The sequence below is a fragment of the Podarcis erhardii genome, assembly GCF_964252035.2.
Source record: "Podarcis erhardii genome assembly, chromosome: 1".
Classification (NCBI taxonomy): domain Eukaryota; kingdom Metazoa; phylum Chordata; class Lepidosauria; order Squamata; family Lacertidae; genus Podarcis; species Podarcis erhardii.
In genome coordinates, this window is record NC_138497.1 from 180,431 (window position 1) to 203,926 (window position 23,496).

General features: G+C 50.0%; 2 protein-coding genes across 12 annotated transcripts; both read right to left on the reverse strand.

The window, feature by feature from the left end:
* Positions 1–510: 510 nt before the first annotated feature.
* LOC309337908 (uncharacterized protein) lies at positions 511–8,864 on the reverse strand. 10 transcript variants are annotated; one of them, XM_081854918.1, is made up of 8 exons: positions 8,274–8,495; positions 7,703–7,732; positions 6,398–6,465; positions 5,257–5,751; positions 5,019–5,094; positions 4,498–4,580; positions 3,216–3,342; positions 511–2,281 (listed from the first exon to the last, which is right to left on the reverse strand). In XM_081854918.1, the coding sequence occupies exons 4-8, from the start codon at positions 5,680–5,682 to the stop codon at positions 606–608; spliced, it is 2,388 nt and encodes a 795-aa protein (XP_081711044.1). In that variant the 5' UTR covers positions 5,683–5,751; positions 6,398–6,465; positions 7,703–7,732; positions 8,274–8,495; the 3' UTR covers positions 511–605. The 10 variants fall into 10 exon arrangements, with proteins under 10 accessions (XP_081711044.1, XP_081711042.1, XP_081711046.1 ...); XM_081854916.1 differs by having other exon boundaries at positions 7,703–7,789; positions 8,263–8,495; XM_081854920.1 differs by lacking the exons at positions 7,703–7,732; positions 8,274–8,495 and adding an exon at positions 8,828–8,864.
* Positions 8,865–13,312: 4,448 nt separating this feature from the next.
* Positions 13,313–23,496, reverse strand: LOC309349938 (cytochrome P450 2H1-like). Of its 2 annotated transcripts, XM_081876391.1 has the most exons (10): positions 23,480–23,496; positions 20,585–22,076; positions 19,455–19,617; positions 18,675–18,824; positions 17,455–17,615; positions 16,081–16,257; positions 15,282–15,423; positions 14,926–15,113; positions 14,268–14,409; positions 13,313–13,968 (listed from the first exon to the last, which is right to left on the reverse strand). In XM_081876391.1, the coding sequence occupies exons 2-10, from the start codon at positions 20,762–20,764 to the stop codon at positions 13,787–13,789; spliced, it is 1,485 nt and encodes a 494-aa protein (XP_081732517.1). In that variant the 5' UTR covers positions 20,765–22,076; positions 23,480–23,496; the 3' UTR covers positions 13,313–13,786. The 2 variants fall into 2 exon arrangements, with proteins under 2 accessions (XP_081732517.1, XP_081732518.1); XM_081876392.1 differs by lacking the exon at positions 23,480–23,496 and having other exon boundaries at positions 20,173–20,688.

A 23,496-nucleotide genomic window follows, 5' to 3' on the forward strand; every position in this document is an offset into this window, starting at 1 on the left:
GAGCAGGCGTCTTTTAATTCGTGACTGCTGTCACCATCTGCAGTGATCATGGAGCCCAAGAAATTAAAATCTCTCACTGCCTCCATTTCTTCCCCTTCTATCTGCCAGGAGGTGATGGGACCAGTGGCCATGATCTTCATTTTTTTGATGTTGAGCTTCAGACCATATTTTGCGCTCTCCTCTTTCACCCTCATTAAAAGGTTCTTTAATTCCTCCTCACTCACTTCATGGATCACTGCCTTGCCGTGGCGAAGGGGCTTGAATAACTCGGAGAAGCTATGAGCTATGCCGTGCAGGGCCACCCAAGATGGACAGGTCATAGTGGAGAGTTTTGACCAAACGTGATCCACCTGGAGCAGGAACCGGCAAGCCACTCCAGTATCCCTGCCAAGAAAACTCCATGGACAAAGACAAGAGATTAACCTTAGGGTCCCTTCCAATGCTACAATTCTATGATTCTCCCCACGGTGAATTATTTAATGGGACGTGAGCTTGGTGCTCTTACTGAAGTTCTTTCCACATTCCAAGCACTGATATGGTTTCTCCCCTGTATGAATTCTTTGATGGACCACGAGATTCCCCTTGGAATTGAAGTTTTTTCCACATCACAAGCATTTTAATGGTTTCACCCCTGTATGAATTCTTTCATGTGAAGTGAGACTTCCTTTCCAGGTGAATCTCTTTCCACATTCCAAGCACTGATATGGTTTCTCCCTGCTGTGAGTTTTTTGATGGGAAGTGCGATGGGAATTTCGACTGAATCTCTTTCCACATTCCAAACACTGATATGGTTTTTCCCCTGTATGAATTCTTTGATGGGAAGTGAGATTTTCCTTTTGGTTGAATCTCTTTCCACATTCCAAGCACTGATATGGTTTCTCCCCTGTATGAATTCTTTGATGGGAAGTGAGAGTCCCCTTGGAATTGAAGCTGTTTCCACATTCAACACATTGATATGGTTTCTCCCCAGTGTGAATTCTTTGATGGGCCATGAGATGGGCCCTCTTACTGAAGCTCTTTCCACATTCCAAGCACTGATATGGTTTCTCCCCCGTATGAATTCTTTGATGGGAAATGAGATGGGTGTTCTGATTGAAGCTCTTTTCACATTCCAAACACTGATATGGTTTCTCCCCTGTATGAATTCTTTGATGGGAAGTGACACTTTCTTTCCGACTAAAGCTCTTTCCACATACCAAGCACTGATAGGGTTTCTCTCCGCTGTGAATTCTTTGATGGGAAATGAGATTATCCTTCCGAATGAAGCTCTTTCCACATTCCAAGCAATGATATGGCTCTTCCCCTCTGTGAATTCTTTCATGTGATGTGAGATGGAAGTTCCGACTGAAGCTCTTTCCACATTCCAAACATTGATATGGTTTTTCCCCTGTATGAATTATTTGATGGGAAGTGAGACTTACTTTCCAGGCGAAGCTCTCACCACATTCTAAGCACTGATATGGTTTCTTCCCTGTATGAATTCTTTGATGGGAAGTGAGACCTTCCTTCTGGGTGAATCTCTTTCCACATTCCAAACACTGATACGGTTTCTCCCCTGTATGAATTCTTTGATGGGAAGTAAGATTTACCTTCCAAGTGAAGCTCTTTCCACATTCTAAGCACTGATATGGTTTCTCCCCTGTATGAATTCTTTGGTGGGAAATGAGGCTTTCCTTGCAGGTGAAACTCTTTCCACATTCAAAGCACTGATAGGGGTTCTCCCCACTGTGAGTTCTTTGATGGGAAGTGAGTGGGCCCTTCTGACTGAAGCTCTTTCCACATTCGATGCACCGATACGGTTTCTCCCCACTGTGAGTTCTTTGATGGGAAGTGAGATGGAAGTTCCGACTAAAGCGCTTTCCACATTCCAAGCACTGATATGGTTTCTCCCCTGTATGAATTATTTGATGGGAAGTCAGACTTGCCTTCCAGGTGAAGCTCTTTCCACATTCCAAGCAATGATATGGTCTCTCCCCGCTGTGAGTTCTTTGATGGGAAATGAGATAGGAGCTTTGGCTGAAGCTTTTTCCACATTCCAAGCACTGATATGATTTTTTCCTGCTATGAGTTTTTTGATGGGAAGTGAGACTCCTCTTGGAATTGAAGCTCTTTCCACATTTCAAGCACTGACAGAGTTTCTTCTCAATGGGATTTTTTTGATGGGAAGAGGAATGGAAGCTCTGACTGAAGCTTTCTCCACACACCATATAGTTATATGGCTTCTCCACTGTGTGGATTTTGCAGTGGTCTCTCTTGTTCTTAATTTCCAATTCATCAGCACCTGCGACAATAAGAGAAATGGATTAGAGCCTTAGGAAGAAACTGAGCCCCAGATTATTGAACAATGATAATCAATGCTTGTGGGAGAGAAAAAAGAGAAGGGAGTTAGACAATTATTTATTCATTCATTTGTTAATAATAATTAGTAATAATAATAATAATAATAATAATAATAATAATAATGCCCTGCCCATCTGGCTGGGTTTCACCAGCCACCCTGGACAGCTTCCAACAAAATATTAAAATACAATAATCTGTCCAACATTAAAAGCTTTCCTAAACAGGGGTGCCTTCAGATGTCTTCTAAAAGTCTGGTACTTGTTTTTCTCTTTAACAACTGGTGGGAGGGTGTTCCACAGGGCAGGTGCCACTACCGAGAAGGCCCTCTGCCTCGTTCTCTGTAACTTGGCTTCTCGCAGTGAAGGAACCACCAGAAGGCCCTCTGCACTGGACCTCAGTGTCCAGGCAGAATGATGGGGGTGGAGACACTCCTTCAGGTATACTGGACCGAGGTTCTGATTTGAAAGAGAGGTAGAGCTGGATATTATATACATACTGATGAACACCCAGGTCTTACTACAACGTTCAGTGTCTTTGTATTAACTGACATATTTATAGGAACCTGAGGTCAATAAAGCCTGACTCTTTTCTGGGATGGATTTTGCTTTGCCCAATCACGGACTCTTCTCCATCTCCAATGTTAGTTTTCTCTTGAGTCAACCAAAAACCCTGACAGAAGCTGTTTCAACTTTCCTAACAGCTCCGAAGCCTAACTGGAGGGAGAATATGCACAGACAAAACAGTTGATAGTCCTCCATTGGGGAGTTAGAATCCTTGATGCTGTAGATGGTGCTGTTGAGCTCCATCCAATTACTGGAGGTTTGTCACAATATTCAATATCAAAACAGAAATTATGAAGCAAGAGGGAGTCTTACTGAGAGAGTCCATGACCTCACGATTCTCCTCCATGACTTCCTTATGCAGAGTTCTCTGGTCAGGATTCAGCAAAACCCATTCCTCATCTGTGAAATGAACAGCAACATCTTCAAAGCACACTGGACCCTAAAAGAAAAAGGTTGTCCTCTTAGACAGCATGAAGAATATAAACTGTACACTGCTCTGCTATTTTCTGCCTGTGAATTGCTGTGTTGTTTTAATTGGATGGGTTTGCTGCACATTTCAATTATGTGAGCTTGTTTTAACATTTTAATGGAATTTTTGTTGTGTATTTTAATGATGGGTATTAATTTTGTGTAATAGGGTGGAACTTCAAATCCTTCTCTCTGTGCAAGCATTCCAGCTTGCCATATGGAAAGATCCCCACTCCACTCCCCAATGCGCTGTTCTTGGCGGGGGGGTGGGGGGCTCCCAATGCCCTAAAGCCAACTGCAAGGGGTGCATGGGGGCACAAGGAGTGGGAGGAAAGGGAACTGAGCCCCATTGTGCAACTGATGTGGCTGGCTAGAGGACTCCTGGCCACTGCTTAGAAGCCTGTCTTAGCATTCAACAATAAATATATAAATAAAAGTGCAACAACATACCGTATTTTTCACTCCATAAGACGCACTTTTTTCCTCTTAAAAACTGAGGGGAAATGTCTGTGCGTCTTATGGAGTGAATGTGTGGTCACTGGGGCTCGGGGGGGGGGCGGGCTTCCCCTACCAGCCCTGCAAGCTCTGGGTGCGGAGGCAAGGCTGCGCGCAACCTTGCCGCCGCTCCCCGACCTGTTCTGGGGGCTGGGGTCGGGGGAAGCTCGGGCTTCCCCCGCCCCAGCCCCATGGCTAAAAACAAAGCCAAGGCAGCGCGCAACCTCTCCAGCCGGGAGAGGTTGCGCATGGCTAAAAACGAAGCCAAGACAGCGAACCCGGGCTTCACCTGACAGCTCCAGAAGCCTGGCTGCTGCTCTTTGGGGCTGGGGTGGGGAATAAGATTTTTTTATTTATTCCCCCCCCCCCAACAACTAGGTGCGCCTTATGGTCCAGTGCGCCCTATGGAGCGAAAAATACGGTAAATAAGACTAGCAATACTCAGAAACCTAGTTAAGGAGAGGTGGCTGTTGATTATTCACAGCACACAATCTTCTGGAATGGCATGTTCAGACTTTGTTAAGGGCAGTTTCACAGCAGAAAGAGGAGGGGGAGAGATTCATTTGGGCCCGGAGGCACCCAGGCAGCCCCACCCCTCAGCCTCTTTCCCCACAAGGCTTCTTCCTCCTACTTGATCTGGTTCCACAGCGGCTGCTTCCCCTCCAGCACCATGAAAAGATGGAGGAGCATGTCTTGATGGCATCATTTGGTCACCTGTAAGTAAGAAGGCAAGTAGGAAGACACAGGTGCATGCTTCTCTGAGGTTAAGCAGCACGGCTCTAACTTCAGATGGGCCTTGCATAAAGCCTTGCCTGCTGAGTGCATTTGGATGTTTGTACTCATTTCACATTTTCATGCTACAAAAATGGATCTCCTCTCCTTGGGGTTCTTGGGACTCAGCTACACAGCCACAAATAAAAGGCTTTAAGTGTGTTTTCAGTGCAATATACAATGTGACACTAAATGACGGTGGTGAGCCTTATGGAAAATTCAATATATTTTTCAAAAAGCATTTTCAGAACAGTTTTTATGTGTGTGTAGACTCCATGTTGGGCCCAAATGTCTTCCTCAAAAGAATTCAAAGAACCCATTATATTGGTTTCAAAATCAACAGCATGTGCCAAAATGTAGAAAGAACTCATCAATCCTTACCCAACAGCCTCTCTCTGGTTTCCAACAGAGTCCTCTCTGAGGAATCTAAGCCCTTTTCTGCGAACAGTTCCTTTCCCTGAAAGAGCAACAAGGATTTAAAACAGAGAAGTTGGAGAAGTACTGGAAAAGGAATGGCAGAGGCATTCCTTGGATGCTTTCCAAAAAAGGGTGGGATTTAGGGATGTTCTCCCTCATGTTTGGAGCCCCTTAGGAGCATCCAGAGGAAAGTCTCTCTCACCTGCTGCTCTGCCTGCTTCCTCTCCTCTGCCTGACTCAGGAGGAAACCTTCAGCCAGGGCCACTGCCTGGGAACTGGTCTCTGCTCCACATTCCCTCACCCAGCACTCCATCTCTAGCGGAAGGACAGCCAGGAACTGCTCCATGATCACCAGGTCCAGCATCTGAACTTTTGTATGCCTTTCTGGCTTCAGCCACTGATGGTCAAAGCGGTAGAGTTGGCTGCAAACCTTTCGTGGTCCTTCAGTCTCCAGGGAACAGAGCTGCCTCAACTGCTGGCTCTGCACCTCTGAGCAGAGGGTGTCCTCCTCACCCAGGACCTTCTGCAGAGAGTTTCCCCAGAAACTCCCACTGCTCCCAGTTTTGATAGCATGGCCTCTTCCTGCTTCAGGGTCAGCTGAGTCTTGCTCATCCATTTGTGCTCTCATGAAGCCTCGCGGAGATCCCTTTTTCTTCTGCCAAGTTCTGTCTGTCCCAATTAGAAGCACTAGCAAGTCCTACAAAACAAGTGCATTGTTCTGTTATAAAATTGGTACACTGTCAGGAGAAGAAAAATGTTCCCTGAGTAAGTGTGGATGAGTCTTACTAGGAACCAGGGTTGGACTGCACCACAGCACAGTCTATGATGATGATGATAATAATAATAATAATAATAATAATAATAATAATAATAATAATAATTTATTATTTGTACCCCGCCCATCTGGCTGGGTTTCCCCAGCCACTCTGGGCGGCTTCCAACAGAGATAAAAAATACACTAAAATGTCACATATTAAAAACTTTCTCTAAAAGAAAAAGGAAGACTTTTGCCCTCCTAGAAGTAATGTTGCCATACAAAATGTGCAGACAACGGAGGGCATTTCTGTGAGATGAATACCCCGCTGGTTCCTGCCTTTCAGTCAATGCATGAAGTCAGAACTGCGACTGGCGAGTGAGTACCAAGTGCATTGTGGACACTAGGATGTGATGGGGGTCCTAAACCTAGGGCCCTCAAAAGCTGCTCCCCGTCCTGTCCTCCCCCGCTAAACACACATTTCTTTCCTGTTTCTGGCCCATTTTTTAGCACTTGGAATCTCCAATGTTCTCAAAACATACTACTGTTGTGGGGTCTCCCCTTTTTGTTCTGAGGGCCAGATACTTACCTGGCCAACCCTCTGAGGATGACAGGGGTAAGTTCAAAGCACGTGGGGGGTGGAGCCAAGGGACAGCGCTAAAAAGCAAGTAAAGAAAGACTCATCTTATTTCTGAGATCGTAAGTTGTTTTAAACGGTTTCAATGTGGTTTTTAATGTTGTAATCTGCCCTGGGAACTGAAGGTGAAGGGTGGATTAATAATGATGATGAAGATGATGATGTTGTGACAAAGCTTAACCCACACACAGCCATATATGCCTGGGGGAACTCCTGAATCCAGCATGGTCACTTGAGGCTCAGGTGGCCTCAGGGACTAGCAGTGCCCATTTCCAGCTCTGGGCTAGTTTGCCATCTCTGTCCCTTTGGGACTGTGATGAGGTGTCCCTTGTAATCCATGCTCTGAATCAGATTGAATTACTGCAATGCCCTCTGTGCGAAACTGCCCTTGAAGAGAAGAAGAGGAGGAGGAAGAGGAGGAGGAGGAGGAGGAAGAAGTTTGGACTTGATATCCCACCTTTCACTCTCTTTAAGGAGTCTCAAAGCGGCTCACATTCTCCTTTCCCTTCCTCCCCCACAACAAAGACTCTGTGAGGCTGAGAGACTTCAGAGAAGTGTGACTAGCCCAAGGTCACCCAGCAGCTTCGTGTGGAGGAGCGGAGATGCGAACCCAGTTCACCAGATTATGAGTCCACCACTCTTAACCACTACACCACGCTGTAGGAGGACTTGGAAGATGGTCCAAAATACAGTGACCAGATTGTTGGCTAGCTGGTGGGCTCTTTATTAACTGTATTTATATCCCACCTTTTTCTCCAAAAAGCTCTACTTGGCATACACCCCTCCTCATTTAATCCCCACAATGACCTGAGAACACATTTACTTGCTTTTTTAAAACTGCTGCATTGGTTGTGAGTTCATTTCTGAGCCCCATTCAAGGTGCTCACATTATCTAAGAACCACCTCCTTCTCTAAAATACCCATTGGATGTTTCTGGGATTGGGATAGGTCTTGGTAGTCTCACCACGCTCAGAGTTTTGGAAGGGGGATGTCCCAAGAGAGGCATTCCTTGGTTGGGGAATTCCCTCCCACAGAGGCACATCTGGCACCTTCACCAAAGCCTCGGACACCGCAGACATGTGTTTACAGGACGCACCCTTTTCCTGTGACTGTATTTTGCTTCAACTCTGTTTAATGTTGATTTTAAAAATTGCTGTATCCTGCCCTGGATAATAAATGGAGTAGTAGTAAAAATAGTGATAACAATAACAACAAGAACAGCAGTAACATCCATCCTCAAGAAAGTGGGGAACTTGCCTGCTGGAATTTGCAGAGGTTTTGTTGCCCCTTGAGGTTACAGAAGAAAACACACACATCATCAGTATTTGGCTCAATCTGGTTGATCTAAATTTAAATGTAAACATAAATCACCATCTTCACTTTGAGCCTCCCTCCCACAACTCACCAATAGACCAACATTTCCATTAAGAATCACAGATTTGTAGAGTTGGAAGGGACCATGAGGGCATCTAGCATTCTTCCATTTGCAACATGAAAGGGTGTGTGGGGGGGGGAGAGTTAACCTAAGAGCAACCACAAGCTTGCCTCTCTAGGAGTTTGGCTATGCTATGTTGCTTCTGTTTAAACCAATTCAGGAACCAAGGAATCAAACCAAGGAATCCTATGTTGAACACTCATAATGAAACTTATATTGCAGATATTCCTGCAGATGTATTTTGCTATTTTTGTGATATACAAATGACATGAGAAGACTCGGTCTAATTATTGGTATCATTCATTACTTCTATTATCCTTGTTTATAAAGTTCAATAAAAAGTTATTCAAAGAAGAAAGGAAAAAGCACGCCCAGGCCACACCTGCAATGTACCTTCAAAGCAGAATCAGACCCCTTGAAAGAGCCATGGCTTCCAAAGAATCCTGGGCAACGTGGTTAGTTCGGAATGTTGGGAATTTCAATCCTCCGTGCGGCAGATGTGCGGGACTGTTCTCGCACATGCCTGTATTTACATTCCGGCACTGATTGTTGGAGTCTTGTGAAGGCGGAGAGCTGCTAGGCGAGGTTCCCCCGTCCCAGCCCCGGGGGGGGGGGAAGAATCCGCCCTTCCTGCGGGAGGGAGGGAGGGAGGGAGAGCCATAGTTCACGGCAGGAAGAAGCGCCTTCAGTCTTCCGACCGCCTTTCTCCACGGACTGCATGGCTCAGCTTTTCATTTTCATTCTTTGCCTAGATATTTCGGTCTGGCTACCCCGCCTGTTCAGAATCCATGGGCTTTGTCTCTCGTGCTTTGCGCGCCCGCCCGTCTCCCCCGAGCCAGAGAGGCCTCCACAGGGCGGCGAGCCCGCCCGGACCCCGAGGAAGAGCCGGGCTGCTCGGCTCCCTCCTGCCCCCCCCCCCGCGCCCCCCCGGGCGAAGAAAGACTCACCCTCCGAGGCTCCCGGGAGGAGAGAGGCCCGAGCCGGAAGAGACCCGCGAGGGACCTGCGCCCGCCCGCCCGCCCGCCTCTCTGCTCCGCTCTAGGAATCCGGCGCCACGCCTTTGAACCCTTCGCTGGGGCTCGGGATGCCTTCTTTTCCTGTCCGCTCTAGGAATCCGGCGCCACGCCTTTGAACCCTTCGCTGGGGCTCGGGATGCCTTCTTTTCCTGTCCGCTCTAGGAATCCGGCGCCACGCCTTTGAACCCTTCCCTGGGGCTCGGGATGCCGTCTTTTCCTGTCCGCTCTAGGAATCCGGCGCCACGCCTTTGAACCCTTCCCTGGGGCTCGGGATGCCGTCTTTTCCTGTCCGCTCTAGGAATCCGGCGCCACGCCTTTGAACCCTTCGCTGGGGCTCGGGATGCCTTCTTTTCCTGTCCGCTCTAGGAATCCGGCGCCACGCCTTTGAACCCTTCGCTGGGGCTCGGGATGCCTTCTTTTCCTGTCCGCTCTAGGAATCCGGCGCCACGCCTTTGAACCCTTCGCTGGGGCTCGGGATGCCTTCTTTTCCTGTCCGCTCTAGGAATCCGGCGCCACGCCTTTGAACCCTTCGCTGGGGCTCGGGATGCCGTCTTTTCCTGTCCGCTCTAGGAATCCGGCGCCACGCCTTTGAACCCTTCGCTGGGGCTCGGGATGCCTTCTTTTCCTGTCCGCTCTAGGAATCCGGCGCCACGCCTTTGAACCCTTCGCTGGGGCTCGGGATGCCTTCTTTTCCTGTCCGCTCTAGGAATCCGGCGCCACGCCTTTGAAGCCTTGGCCCGGGAGGGAGTTCCTGCCTTGTTCTCTTTGGGGTATCTGAAGAAGTATCTGAAGTGTATCTGAAGAAGTGTGCATGCACACGAAAGCTCATACCAAGAACTGACTTAGTTGGTCTTTAAGGTGCTACTGGAAGGAATTTGTTTTGTTTTCTCTTTGGGGGATTCCCTTGGCTCGGGGGCTGAGCGGTTCTTGTTCGAAACTTTCCTTCGTTTCTTTAAGACCCTTCTGAACATCTCAGCAAGGGCTTTGCGGAGCTCAGGGGTTTCCTAGACGGGAAAAGGAAGGTTCTCCGAGGGAGCTTGTCTTTGGACTGATTGGAATGGCGGGAAAGGAGAGAGAGTGGACGTGTCCTTTCTTTGGGACTGTGCAGCCAGTGCTGCCAACAGATGTTTCTTCAGGGGACAAGGAAGAGAGGTGTCTCTGGTTCACCCCCCCCCCTCTCCAGCCCCCAGCCCTGCTCTTCAACTTCCTGCAATATCGGGGGAAACTTCCCGGTCTACCTTATAGGGCTGTTGTAAGAAGGACGGGGTTTGTTCTTAAGGAAGCACTTCGAACACTTCGGAATATACTATGCAGAGGTCTGGTTTATCTCCCAATATTCTGCCACCCCATCTTTCCTTGGCGTGGCTCTGGCACTGCCCAAACACCCCTGCACCACCCTCCCACTTCATTCAAACGGCACAGCTATGAGATGGGTCTGGACTGGGTCCTGCACCAAACTCCCATCTTATTTGCTGCCGCCACCACAGAGAGCTCCTCTTTGAACACTTCTCTCCTAAGGTAGCAAAGAATGAGGGGTGTGGTGGAATACAAAGGATTTATTGAAAAATAAACAAGGGTTTCAAGATAACTGTGTAAAAATGTTCATTTTTGTTACTTTATTACAGCAGGAGCAATGGGTAGTATAATGCTATTCCTATAGTACTAATCTAACCAACCTGCTTCAGAACTGCCTCTGCTCTCTCCTCTCTCAAAACAAAATAAAAAAATTCCTTCCAGTAGCACCTTAAAGACCAACTGAGTTAGTTCTAGGTATGAGCTTTCGTGTGCATGCACACTTCTTCAGATACACTGAAACAGAAGTCACCGGACCTTTCTATATAGTGAGAAGGTGGGGAGGGGTATTACTCAGAAGGGTGGTGTCACATGACAAAGCCATTTTTCACCTTTTCACCCCTTGCTTTTTCCTGTAAGACCTATTGCAGTCGTTAAGAGTCGTCAACAGGCTCATCGCAGCTATCTGCCAATCACCCATTCCCACCACCCTTCTGAGTAATACCCCTCCCCACCTTCTCACTATATAGAAAGGTCCGGTGACTTCTGTTTCAGTGTATCTGAAGAAGTGTGCATGCACACGAAAGCTCATACCTAGAACTAACTCAGTTGGTCTTTAAGGTGCTACTGGAAGGAATTTTTTTATTTTGTTTTGACCATGGCAGACCAACACGGCTACCTATCTGTAACTCTCTCCTCTCTGTTAAGGAAAAAATACAGGGTGAGAGACTACTCAACAGCCCAGCTTGCCAGGGTGCAAGTCCCCCGCGGTTCTATGTGGTCAGTAAAAGAAAAAAGTTCCAGCCAAGTAATTTGGAGCAAAACAGTGATCAGTAGACCACGATCTTTATTGCTGCACAGCAGGTTCCCACACGGAGTAAGAACCCCAACATAGATTACACGCTCATTTAAGACCTTCCCCCACTTCCCATAATACCTTTCCAGAAGCATCATTGATACATCACTGATACACCATCAACATGTCATAAAGAGGGAGAGGGATCTTGAGGTTACCCAAGTTCATCAACTTGCTCCGCTTATCAGATTTAGTCCCAGACACCTTAAGTACCCGCCACCCAAAGAACAATAAAACTTCTGCTTCATTGACTATGCAAAAGCCTTTGACTGTGTAGACCACAGCAAACTATGACAAGTTCTTAAAGAAAAGGGAGTGCCTGATCACCTCATCTGTCTCCTGAGAAATCTCTATGTGGGACAAGAAGCTACAGTTAGAACTGGATATGGAACAATTGATTGGTTCAAAATTGGGAAAGGAGTACGACAAGGCTGTATATTGTCTCCCTGCTTATTTAACTTATATGCAGAATTCATCATGCGAAAGGCTGGGCTGGATGAATCCCTAGCTGGAATAAAGATTGCTGGAAGAAATATCAACAACCTCAGATATGCAGATGACACAACCTTGATGGCAGAAAGTGAGGAGGAATTAAAGCACCTTTTACTGAGGGTGAAAGAGGAGAGCACAAAATATGGTCTGAAGCTCAACATCAAAAAAACAAAGATCATGGCCACTGGTCCCATCACCTCCTGGCAAATAGAAGGGGAAGAAATGGAGGCAGTGAGAGATTTTACTTTCTTGGGCTCCATGATCACTGCAGATGGGGACAGCAGCCACGAAATTAAAAGACACCTGCTCCTTGGGAGAAAAGCAATGACAAACCTTGACAGCATCTTAAAAAGCAGAGACATCACCTTGCCAACAAAGGTCCGTATAGTAAAAGCTATGGTTTTCCCAGTAGTGATGTATGGAAGTGAAAGCTGGACCGTAAAGAAGGCTGATCGCTGAAGAATTGATGCTTTTGAATTATGGTGCTGGAGGAGACTCTTGAGAGTCCCATGGACTGCAAGAAGATCAAATCGATCCATTCTTAAGGAAATCAGCCCTGAGTGCTCACTGGAAGGACAGATCGTGAAGCTGAGGCTCCAATACTTTGGCCACCTCAGGAGGAGAGAAGACTCCCTGGAAAAGACCCTGATGTTGGGAAAGATGGAGGGCACAAGGAGAAGGGGACGACAGAGGACGAGAAGACACGTACTCTGCAGCCCTACCCAGTTGGCATGGCAACCTTGATAGTCATCTTGATGGGCTCAGACACAAGACTATCAAGAACACAACGGGCTGCATACACGAGTGGATTCAACACGGACTATGACAAAAGGACAGTGATTGGATTCCCCCTCAGGGGGCAGGAAACTGTGCCTACCCTTTTGCCTTCTGAAAATGACTTATGGGGAGGGGGAGAAGGGGTACCGGCCAGGTGTCATGATACTCAGGTTACCTGTGCAACCCCTCCCCTGACCCCTCCTGTTTTTAATGTAGTCATGATGTAGTTATGATGTATTTCTAGGGGTGTAACTTAGGGGATTAGAAGCTAATAAAAGTTGGGGTCTTCTTTTGTTCGGGGCTTCCATTTTGCTTCACCTTGTGGGCGGTGGGAGTCCTGTCGCGACAGTCTTCAGTAAAGACCAGGCCTACAGGCTGCTGATTGGCTCCAAGTTACTCTGGTTGGTGTCTTTACTTTTATCTAAGGGAGCCCTCGGATTTTTCCGGTAACAACTGGGCTGAGACCCCCAGGAATCAGCAGAAGGCGGGGAGCTATCCCTTCCCCTTCCCCCGTGGGTGCAGGGGGCTGCATGCAACACTGCCCCTGGGAGCTGGTGGCTTCTTCATGGACATTTCCGCAGACTGCCCCCCTCTGTGCAGGAGGTTGAGGGGTGGGGTAGGGTGAGGCGGATCCTTCCCCCATGCCTGGCTCCCTCTGCCCCAGCCTCAGCTGCAACCAGATGGGCCCCTGGGACCAGTGGGGGGAAAGAGGTGATGTGGGGCGGCTAGGCAGGTGTCTCTGGGGGAGGGTGGAACATACATGTGGAAGAACCAAGGGGTACACAATTACTATGGTTTATTGAATTTGTTAGTTGCTTTAACTTGCTCAGCCCAAAGTGACATGCTACCAGCTGCTCCCTGGAAGAGCAGCCGCCTGCAGCCAGCCCAGGCCAAAGGGGATTACCCAGCCCCACACCCGCCTCTTCTCTCAGGGGCCCAGCAGAGGTTTTGTTGCCTTCCTGCAGCTTCCCCACAATGCAGCGTCAATGTCTCAGCTCAGTCTTAGCAAATGTAAAACCTGTGCATAGAACAGCTTTTTGTGCCATGAGTTATAAACCTTAAATTTCCTTCATCCTTTCCACCCACCACCCGTTTTTCTCTTTGCCCTTTGTTGTAATATATTTACCAATCTCCAACAATTCACCCCCCTCCCAGCTTTCAAGAACCCTTCCAAGAGGCAGGTTACAATAAAAACAGAACATGCCACTGAGCCATGGCTGTGGCAGCCGTGTGGGTGGCCACCTTCCCACCCTTCAGCGAGGGGCAACGCGGAGCCGGTAGGCTTTGGGGACCATTGTCAGGAATGCTGGTGCTGGCGAGGCATCGAGGTCCTCAGGAGCCACAAGAGGGACCAGGTCAAAGTGTTGCAGGATGGATGTCAAGGCCACAAAGATGGTCATGTCCACCAGCTTCTTGCCAATACAGGCCCGCTGGCCTGCAAGCAGAAAGGGAGGTGAGCCCTGGAAGTGCCTTCCTGGCTGCATCCTTGGAACAGCAAAGCCACACCGGCTGGGATGGCAGGAAGGGGGACCAAATGAGATGCTAAATTGCGGGGGGGGGGGGGGAGGCAGAGCAGCTCTTCCACGCTGTGGGCACAAAATCTACGGCTGTCTGTGACCCCCCCTCCAAGCAGCCAGAGACTCCAGCCATGCATTGGAATTAGGATGAGGCGTAGGAGAACCTGTTTGGCTGCAAGATTCCTTTCAGCTGTAAAATGAGGATTCATCTATTTACCTACGGAAAGTGGGATGAAGTATTTGCTCTCCTTCAGGCCTCCGTTATCATCCAGGAAATGCCCAGGATCAAACTGCAGTGGGTTGGGGAATTCTCTGCTGTCGTGCAGCGAAGGCTTCAGAGCAGGGAAGACTGTGGTGCCCTGGTGGGGGGACAAAGAGAGGGGACCCTCCTGGGCTCAAGAGGTTCTTCTCCAAAAGAGAAGGAAGCAGAGAGTTCTGCCCTGCAGGTGCAATTGCAGACAAGGCCCTCGAGGTCTGGGGTCACCCCCCTGCCTGGCTCAGGTGGGGCAGCCCTCAGTAACCTCCTCTGGGGACTAGGTGCCTGATGGAGAAATGGCTTACTCCCACCCCAGCCCTGGCCTCCGTTCTGGGCGCTCCTGTGCACCTCAGGAGTCTCAGGCTGGCCCTGGGTGCAGCTGCATGGAGGGGACTGCTTGGCAGGGATGGCCTTGATTCACGTGCAAAGTGCCGGCTGCACATTTCTGGTGCTGTGTGTTTGGAAAGCCCTTGAGTGTGTCCTGCCCAGCTTTCAAATCCGCTCCTCCACTATAACCAATACCCAGAAGGCTCCACAGTGTCTGCTGTGGATGAAAGGAAACTGCACACAGGTTTCTTTGTGGCCATTTTAGAGGCCACCTGGGAGACCAGAAACTGACCTTGGGGATGAAGTATTGCCTGAAGAGAGTGTCCTCTGTGGTTGCATGTGGCAGATTCAGTGGCACAAGCACCAGGGTTCGATGGATCTCATGGATCACAGCATCTGTGTAGGGCATCTTTCCCAAATCCGCCATGCAAGGACTTCGTGATGAGCCAATCACAGTATCAATTTCTTGATGAACTTTCTCTAAGGTAAAAATAGATGAGATGTAGTAAGAGTGAGATTTTTGTGAGTGTGATTTGATTTTTTGTGTGTTTTGTTTTCTGTTCCTGCCCCTCTTCTCTGCCCCCTTCTTTTCCAAGCTCCTCAGTCTCCCAACTAGAAGCCCCCCACTTCTGTCAGGGTGCTGCCTACCTTTGACCTCTGGGTGCTTCATGAGAGTCAGGAGGGCGTAACTCAGGGTGAGGCTGGTGGATTCTGCTCCTCCAATGAAAAGGTCTAAGATGCTCCTCACCAAACCTTGAAGATCAAACACGGACCCACTGTTCTGTTTCTCCTGTAGGGAGGTTGGAAGAGACGACAGATGCACAAAGCACATTATTTGCCCAAAGTAACTCTGCCATTACAGAATTCCACCACAAACACCTCCCAAGGATCTGGGCCTGGGCCTCTCTGTCATGTTTGCAATGCAGAGATAGGTCCCAGTCCTGGAAAACTCTTCCTCTCATCCTGTGTGAGGGGAGAGGACTTCCCCAACCTGCCACCTTCCAGGATCCCTCTCCTCAGCACACCCACCACTACCCAAGGCACCCCCACTCCCTCCTGACCTCCTGCGTAAAGCTGGAGGGAAGGGGGTGCAATGAGAAGCAGAACAAAGCCTTTTGTGCCCCCTCCCTCTGCCCCTGCTGCCATGGCCCAGCATAAGGTGGGAACAGGGGGTGCTTTGACCCTGGATGTGGGCTTCCAGAGCAAAAAATGTGCCCTGCTGCCCCCTTTCATACAGACATGTTTCCCTGCCACCTCCAGTCTGGAAACGTGGCAGAGAGGCTCTGCTGAGCACACAGCCAGGGGTGGCACAGCACCACATGCACCACCTGCCCTCGGATGGCCGCCATAGTGAGACCCAGTGAGACAGCGGATCAGCTTCTGAGCAGGGTGTCCCAGGGATCACTGCAGACATAGCAGCCAGGGAGGCAGGATGACACGCCCCCACCTGCTCCATCTTGACGAGAAAGGCATCAATGAAGTCCTGAGGCTGGCTGGGCTTCGTTGTCTCCTGGTGTCTTTTCACCCGCCTTGAGATGAAACGCTTTAACTCCTCTGTATTTTTAAATATCTTCTTGTGAGATCCAGGGAAGTATTCCAGGATTGTCGGGAAAATATTGTACAGCTGTGATGTGAAGAGCAGGAAGTAAAACTCATCGTGTGATTCCTGCATTGCAGGGGGTTGGAGTAGATGCCCTTTGGGTCCCTTCCAACACTACAGTTCTGGGATTCTATAGTTGCCTGGCCATAAAAAGGAGCATTTCTTACCATTCAAATGGCATTTCCAGTCTGCCTGCCCTATGTTCAGGTTGACCTGAGTAGCCCAATAACTGCTCACATCAGGCAGCCTTTTCCAAAATCCTAAACTGGAAACCAGCCAGCCAACCTCCCCCCTCACCCCCCAGGGTAGTGCATAGAGTTTACACAGGAGATGTTGCTCCTCTGACCACCCCCCCACCCCCCACCCCCGTAACCTCTTCCTCCTCCTCTGGATGTTCATAGCTCAGCTCTCTGTTCTTGCAGGCTACCTTGCATGCTGCAGCCCAGGAGTGAGTTGGCAGGTGGGGGGCAGGCACTCTGACCCACTCCTTGGTCAGCTGGGGTCCAGTGTCTGAGCGGCTTAAGGGGAGCAAGCGGGTTGGAGCTGCTCCCCCCTGTTCAGCCCTTGGTTCACAAACTTGGGACCCGTCTCTGTGAAGGGGGAAAGCTGACCTCTCCAGCCCCACACCCACTGCTGGGGACCCGCCCTAGCCAGCCCCACCTGCTCCCCTCACCTGGTGGGCAAGGGGAATTGGAAGGGCCCGGCTGATGGGAGCAGGGGCTGCCTTTTCGGTGAGACGGTGCAGGCATTTTAGGGAGTTTTCCACAAAGGACCCCAACTGTGTGGCTGTGTGCACATTACCTGTTTTTTCTCAATTCTGATCAAAGCTGATTTAGGGGAGAAAGACATCAAAATGCAGCATTTCATAGGGTAAATACAGGATAGATATGGATTGTGGCTTCCCTAGTCGGCAGTGGGGATGCCCTGGGTGCAGTGTTAAGGGAGCGTGTCTTCTGTCTGTGCCTCTTGGCAGAGGGAGATGGGAGCAGCAGGAGCAGACACAGACCAGAGTCAGGAAGTGCTGGTGGGGGGCACCATCACAGAAGGGCCCCCATGCTACCTCAGGCATAGATTGCGTGATGGGCCACTTCTTGCCCCACAGGAAGAAAGGAACCTCGGCCATCTTCTGCCCTTCCTGCACATCCTATACAGAGCATCCCTCCCCCAGGGGCTGAATGGCTGGAACAGAAGCCCCTCCCCTCCTGCTGCCTGTGTGCTCACCTTTGTCATTGGGCTGGACTGGAGAAGGGCATTTTCTTGAACCAGGCGGATGAATCCCAGGAACTCCTCGTCTTCATAGTCAAAACGACTGCCAAAGGAAACTGAGCAGAGGATGTTGGCAGTTGCCTGGCTGAGGAAGCGAGATGGGTCAAAGGGCCTTCCTGCCAGGGCACAAACAGGGGCATCATTTCGAGGCCGTGGGGAGATCGCGGCTGCATCCAGTCAGGCTCCCCTCCAAGGCCAGGAAGGGTAAGGGCCCATCTCCAGACCCAAGGGAGAGGACTAAGGATGGCTTCTGGCCACATTGACTCTGCTCTGCTTCCACAGCCAGAGTCAGAAATGATTCTCACAAGAGGGACTGTTTTTGCTCTCAGAGCCTGCTTGGGGGTTTCCCATGGGGGCAGTGGCGGACTTTGGGCTTTCACATCTATGCAACACTACAATCCAGCCCCCCCCCCCCCCGCTCTGTTCTGCAGCCTTGTTTTGGTGCCCCCTGCAGGGTGTCTCACGCTACCCTAAAACTGCCTCTGATGGGGTATCTGCTTGGCCCCTGTGAGCACCAGAGGCTGGCCTAGATGGGCTCCCCTTGGCCTGATCCAGCAGGCCCTTAGGTTCTTCTGCCCACAAGGCCAATCCTGATCAGGATCTGTCCTGTGGAGCCAAAAAGTTAGTGCAGTCTGGCATATTGAAGGTGGTTTAAAAGTCTCGCCTGCCGCTGTCCACAGATCAGAGGCATTGTTTGAGGCATGGCGACAATCATGTTGCTTTTTCCAAAATCCACTCAGCCACCCAGACCAAATGCCAGTTAGCCTGATTCTAACCAAACACCACTCCAGTGCTGGCCACCAGTGTGCTGGCCACCCTGGCTAGCAGAATGATTGCCACTTCTTTTCTTTTGTACTTGGTCTGCATCTGTGCCATTAACAAAATTGCACCACACGTAATTCAAGCAAATTCTATGATTCTGTGAAATTGAGTTGTTGTGAAGTAGAGGCAAGTGATGGCTAAGGCTTCACCCGTTACCTTTCTGGCGACAGATGGCAGCTTAAGGTGGCTGGACTAGAAGACCCTCGGGGTCCCTCCCAACGTCACAGTTCTATGATTCTATGAGCCACCAGCCATTTGCTACTTGGAATAAAAGAAGTCTGCTTGGAACAAGGTCTGCTTGAGGAGCCCGTAGCACTGTGTGGTCTGGAGGTGAGGAAAAGAGGCCTCCTTACCATTTGTGTTTCTGAGTCTCTCCACCAGGAAACTCGCCTCCTCCTGGATCCTCTCCTCAAAGCTCCTTTTCCCCACCTCCAAGCTGCCCAAGGTGGCAACAGCAAACTGCCGCAGCTGCCTCCACGTCTCCCCGTTGCTGAAGCCAATTCCTGAGGACACACAGAGAGGAAGGCAATGCATAAGGGGCAAAGGGGCCTTGTGGGGCCAGGATGCTTCCCCCCACTGCAGGGCTGTGCTGTCCCTCTGCCATAAGCTGAGCAGCAGAGGGTGGAATTTGTCTGTCTGTCTCTCACACACCACAGGAGCCAAGAAAGCTCAATAGGGCAATTAGAGAGAAAGCGAATGGGGCATGTACAGGATTCGGCCTCATTGCACAGGGGAAAACAATCTGCCTTTCTGATGCCCACAGACTTGGATCTGTATTTCTGCGGGAAAAGAGAGCAGGAATGGGGATGGGGAGGGTCACCCAAAACAGAGAACTACTTGGAACAAGGAGCTCCCCCAATACTTACTTACTTTTCCTCAGTTCCTGGCCTCTGGACCTTAACCAACACGCCCCCCCCCATGAAGGGGAGCTGTGGACCTTAGTCTGTCAAATGCCCAGCAGAGACCTAATGGGTGGCGCGGGGAGGGGGGCATTCCTGTGTTGCGTTCACTGCCTTGCATAAGCCACACCTTAGAAAGCAGCCCATAAATACTTTTGACAAAGCCCCTGTGGGCTCTGCCTAAGGGGCTGGAGGCTGTGCATGTGCTGGCGTGCAGCTCTTCTAGAAACCAACCTGTTCCATTGGCTGTTTTAGCCAGAATGGGGTTGCTTCCTCTGGCCCCAAAGGAGTCTCCCTGGGCCAGCAAGGCCTCCTGCGCCACTTCGTGCCCATAGAGCACCACGACCCGTTGAGAGCCCAGGTGGATGGTGAAGATGGGCCCGTACCTCTGGCTGAGCTGTGAGAAGAGAAGGGAGGTGGGCAGGCTTCCTTCTCTCTGGGGGGACCCTCAGGCTGCACCCCAAGAGCCCCGGCCCAGTCTCCACCGCCGAGGGATGTGCCCTTCTGGGCTTCTCACTGGGAGCACTAGAAGAGGGCTGCTTATTGTGGCAAAACAAGTTGATGGACTATGCTGAAATGGCAAAATTAACTGGGAAGTTCAGAAATCAAGAAGACAAGAACTTCACAAAAGAATGGGGAAAGTTCATAATTTATTTACGAGACCACTGTAAGCAGGTTAAAACATTAGCAGGATTTTTAACACACTTGTAAAGTAATGGAAAGTATGGATAATTTGGAAGGACAAAAATTTGGATAAATATTGATATGCAGTTGTAAATATTAGGACCCATGGAAGGGATGTGGGGAAGTCAGGAAATTCAAAGTAATCTTGATAGCTGGATCTTGAATTGTTTTTTGTTGTATGTTTATATATATTTTAAAATCAAATAAAAATATATTTTAAAAAGAAGAGGGCTGCTTATTTTGAGCCAGGTGCCTTCGGCGCACCTACCTGGGCAGAGTCTCCTTTGCTGGCGGTTTCTGCAGCCATTTGATGCTGTTGTAAGGAGGATCTCCTAGGTGGTCCCTCTGGGCAGCTGAGAAGGGCAGGGCTGCCCTTATTGGGCCCCAGTGTGTCCTGCAGCCTCACCACCACGTGTGTCTCCTTGAGACAGGGTGGCAGAGGCACGCTGCAGGATGCGGTCCCCCCTTGCTCCAAAGCAGCCCTCCTGGGAACCCTCACATTGCAAAGTGAATCTCAGTCTGCAAACATCTGGGGCCTCCTGACTGTGAAGACCAAGAGGGTGAACTACTCAGGCCTCTTGCTGGGCAGGCCTGGGGTGGCACAGGCCCCATCTTGCCGTGGAGCTCCATGCCAGGCTAGCCTGCCAGCCCCCACCGGCCCGTACTGCCTGCTGGCTTACCTTCTCCAATGATCCGGGGAAGTCCTTGGTGTCCAGCTGCAGGATGTTCCCCACCCAGGGCAGGGGCTGGGGGCCTGGAGGGAGCCTCTGGCGGCCAGGCGCCTTCCTCCGGACTGAGAGGAAGAAGAGGCAAGCAGCACATAGCAGGAGAAATATGCCAGGGGCCCCCCAAGTCTCCATGACCAAAAACTGCACTTCACCAGATTGCAGGACGAAGGGAAGCTGTTTATTACAGTCCAAAATATGCAAAACTGCTCAGATGAAGGTGGGGCTGGATTGCTAGCCAATCGCCTTCTGTTGGTCTTCAAGATAACAACTGCAACCTTCTGTGCCCAAAGGTCACCGCTGGAGGTGTGTGGGAGGCCCTTGAAGGAAAGCCAAGGCAGATGCAGGCACACGCAGCCACCCAGAGCCTCCAAAATGCAGGACTCTCCTGGCACGTCCGGATCCATGAGAAGGTTCCTGCTGGCTCACAGCAAGGTGGGCCCAGCATGCAGCACCCCCCCCAAAGGCCCACCAGGCACCTCCCTGGAACCCACAAGCCCCAGCCCCAGCTCCCTGCTTTGGGGTGTCCCTGCTTCTCTCTTTCACACTGCTGCAGGGTCTTTTCTGTCTCCTGCAGTCTGCCCCACTCTGAATTTTAGGTTGTTTTAAGGCGGCCAGGAATGAGACACAGCATATTTCACCATACAGCAAATCTGCTTTTCCTTCCAGAACAGCTGGCCATCTGCTTGCCCAGGGAGCCACAGCGACTGACCAACCAGAGGTGGTGGCAGGGAAGGAGCTGCTTGCTCGCTGTCTGGGGGTGCAGGTCCAAGGGGATTCAATGCACTTCATGGGTTCAGGGCTTTTGCATTGTCCCCATGATGTCACCCTCATCCCAGTGACAACCTGAACTTTCCTCCCAATTAATTGGGGTTTCCCCAGTCTATGAATAATCTGATGCGGGTTGATAGTGGGGGAGATCAACATAAAATCACATCCTACCCAAGTGTGGACACTGAAGCAGATAATTCCACATGATGTTCTTGAGAAGAGCCTGCTGGACCAGGCAAATGACCCTTTCTAGTCCAGTGGCCAAGCAGATGCCTTTGGGAAACTGTCAAGCAGGATTTGAGCACAAGAGCAATTCTCCCCTCCAATAGCTTCCAGCGCATGTGATTCAGAAGAATTGCTGCTTCTGACCAGGAGGCAGAGCATAGACATCCTGGCTAGGAGCCATCCATGGCCTCTCGGCCATTCCTCCTCCTCCATGGATTTGTCTCATTCTCTTTCAAAGCCATTCAAGTGGGTGGCATCTCCGCCTCTTCTGGAAATGAGTTCCATAGTTTAACTCTGTGCAGCTGACCTGCGTTCAAGATGGAGGTCTACTTCTATTCTGGACACTTTTGACAGACCTTCTTAATAAGCTCCAGCTTAATATCAAATAATGGAAAGGTATTCTGAATGGCCTCACTGAGCTTTGCATTACAGGCCCCCAGACAGTGGGTCCCTGAGAGACAGTGTGTTTCACTTTAAACTTGTTTTTAGAGCCTTTGAAAATCTGCACAAACTTTAGTACAAGGATTCTGAATTGCAAGCTTAGCATCACTGTGTCTGCCCAGAGACCCAGGCAAAAATGTTCCTATGCAACCAGACCTTTGGCTGATTAGCAGTCAATGTGCTTTTAAATGTGTTTTTTGGACGAGAGCAGGAGCATTACTGTTTTGTTTTTGTTCTTGTTTTTATTATGTACTTTGAGGGTTTTACATTGCTTGCCTTGTGGTTTTCAGATGAAGGATGATATACAAATTTAATTAGGAGGAGACAGAGGAGTACTAGAGGTCAATATCACTTGTAACAATACTGGTCTTGTTTTTCTCTTTTGTTTTTGAAGACACAAGTGAAAGATTCAGAAAGTCACAAACTGAAAACAGGAACAAAAGAATATCTGAAGACACCATGGCAGAAGCTGCAAAGCCAAAGTCTGCAACAGGTATAAACCCGGGGTGGGGTGGGGTGTGGAGAACATTTTTCAGGTTTCTAAGATATGTCAAAGACTTATAGGTCAGCCATACTGAAAACAGGCGTCTCCTGCTGGTGTCTGAACTGCACTTAGCAACCCCTTTCATGATGGCAGCCCCTCGTGGACGCGACAGCCCCTCAGCTGCCCTCTTCAGCCTCTGCTCTGAGGTGCTTATGGGGAAGAGGGTTCTGTGGCCTTCGTGCAGTGGCTGCCTTCTGCCATGTCGCCCTTCTGGTTTCTCTGGCCTGGTATCAGTGCTGCAATCACGAGAGGAATCCAGGACTGCCCCCAGCTGCAACTGCAAGATCTGTCACTGTTAAGACAGACAAGGCAAGAGCTGGGGGGTGGGGCAGAGTCCTGTTTCCCAGCAGGGGCCATTTCCCACAATGCTTAGGGAAGCAGCAGCTGCAGCCTCTGGAAGGCAGGCCAGGTGAGCCCTAGAAGCCCAACCCCGGGGGGGGGGGGGAACCCTGACCAAGGGTGTGCCCTGCACGGTTGCCCTGGAGCCTGAGAGCAGGACTTCTAGTGGATCAGGCCCTGTTTAGAATGCTGATCTCCTGCTTTATCAACCGGAGTGGCTCTCAAAGGCTCTTTTACGCAAGACAAGCACAGGAGCTGCTGCTTTGGACAAACACAGCGAAGTTGCCTTGCGGCAAAGGGCTCCGCTTCCCCCAGAAAAGCACCTTGTGTGCCGAGTGCTTGGCTGGAGGGCACCTCAGAAGCCCCCAAAGGAGACAAACTGTGCTCTGGTGCCAGAAGTGCAGATAGATTTTTTAAAAATAGGAACGATCCACAGGTGTATGGGTCGCATAGAAGCCAACTCCTAAGGGTCAAGGTACCTTCACCCCCCCCCCATAAAATATTTGAGGGCATTGCATGGCGGGGCTTACCTGTGCCCCTCATTATT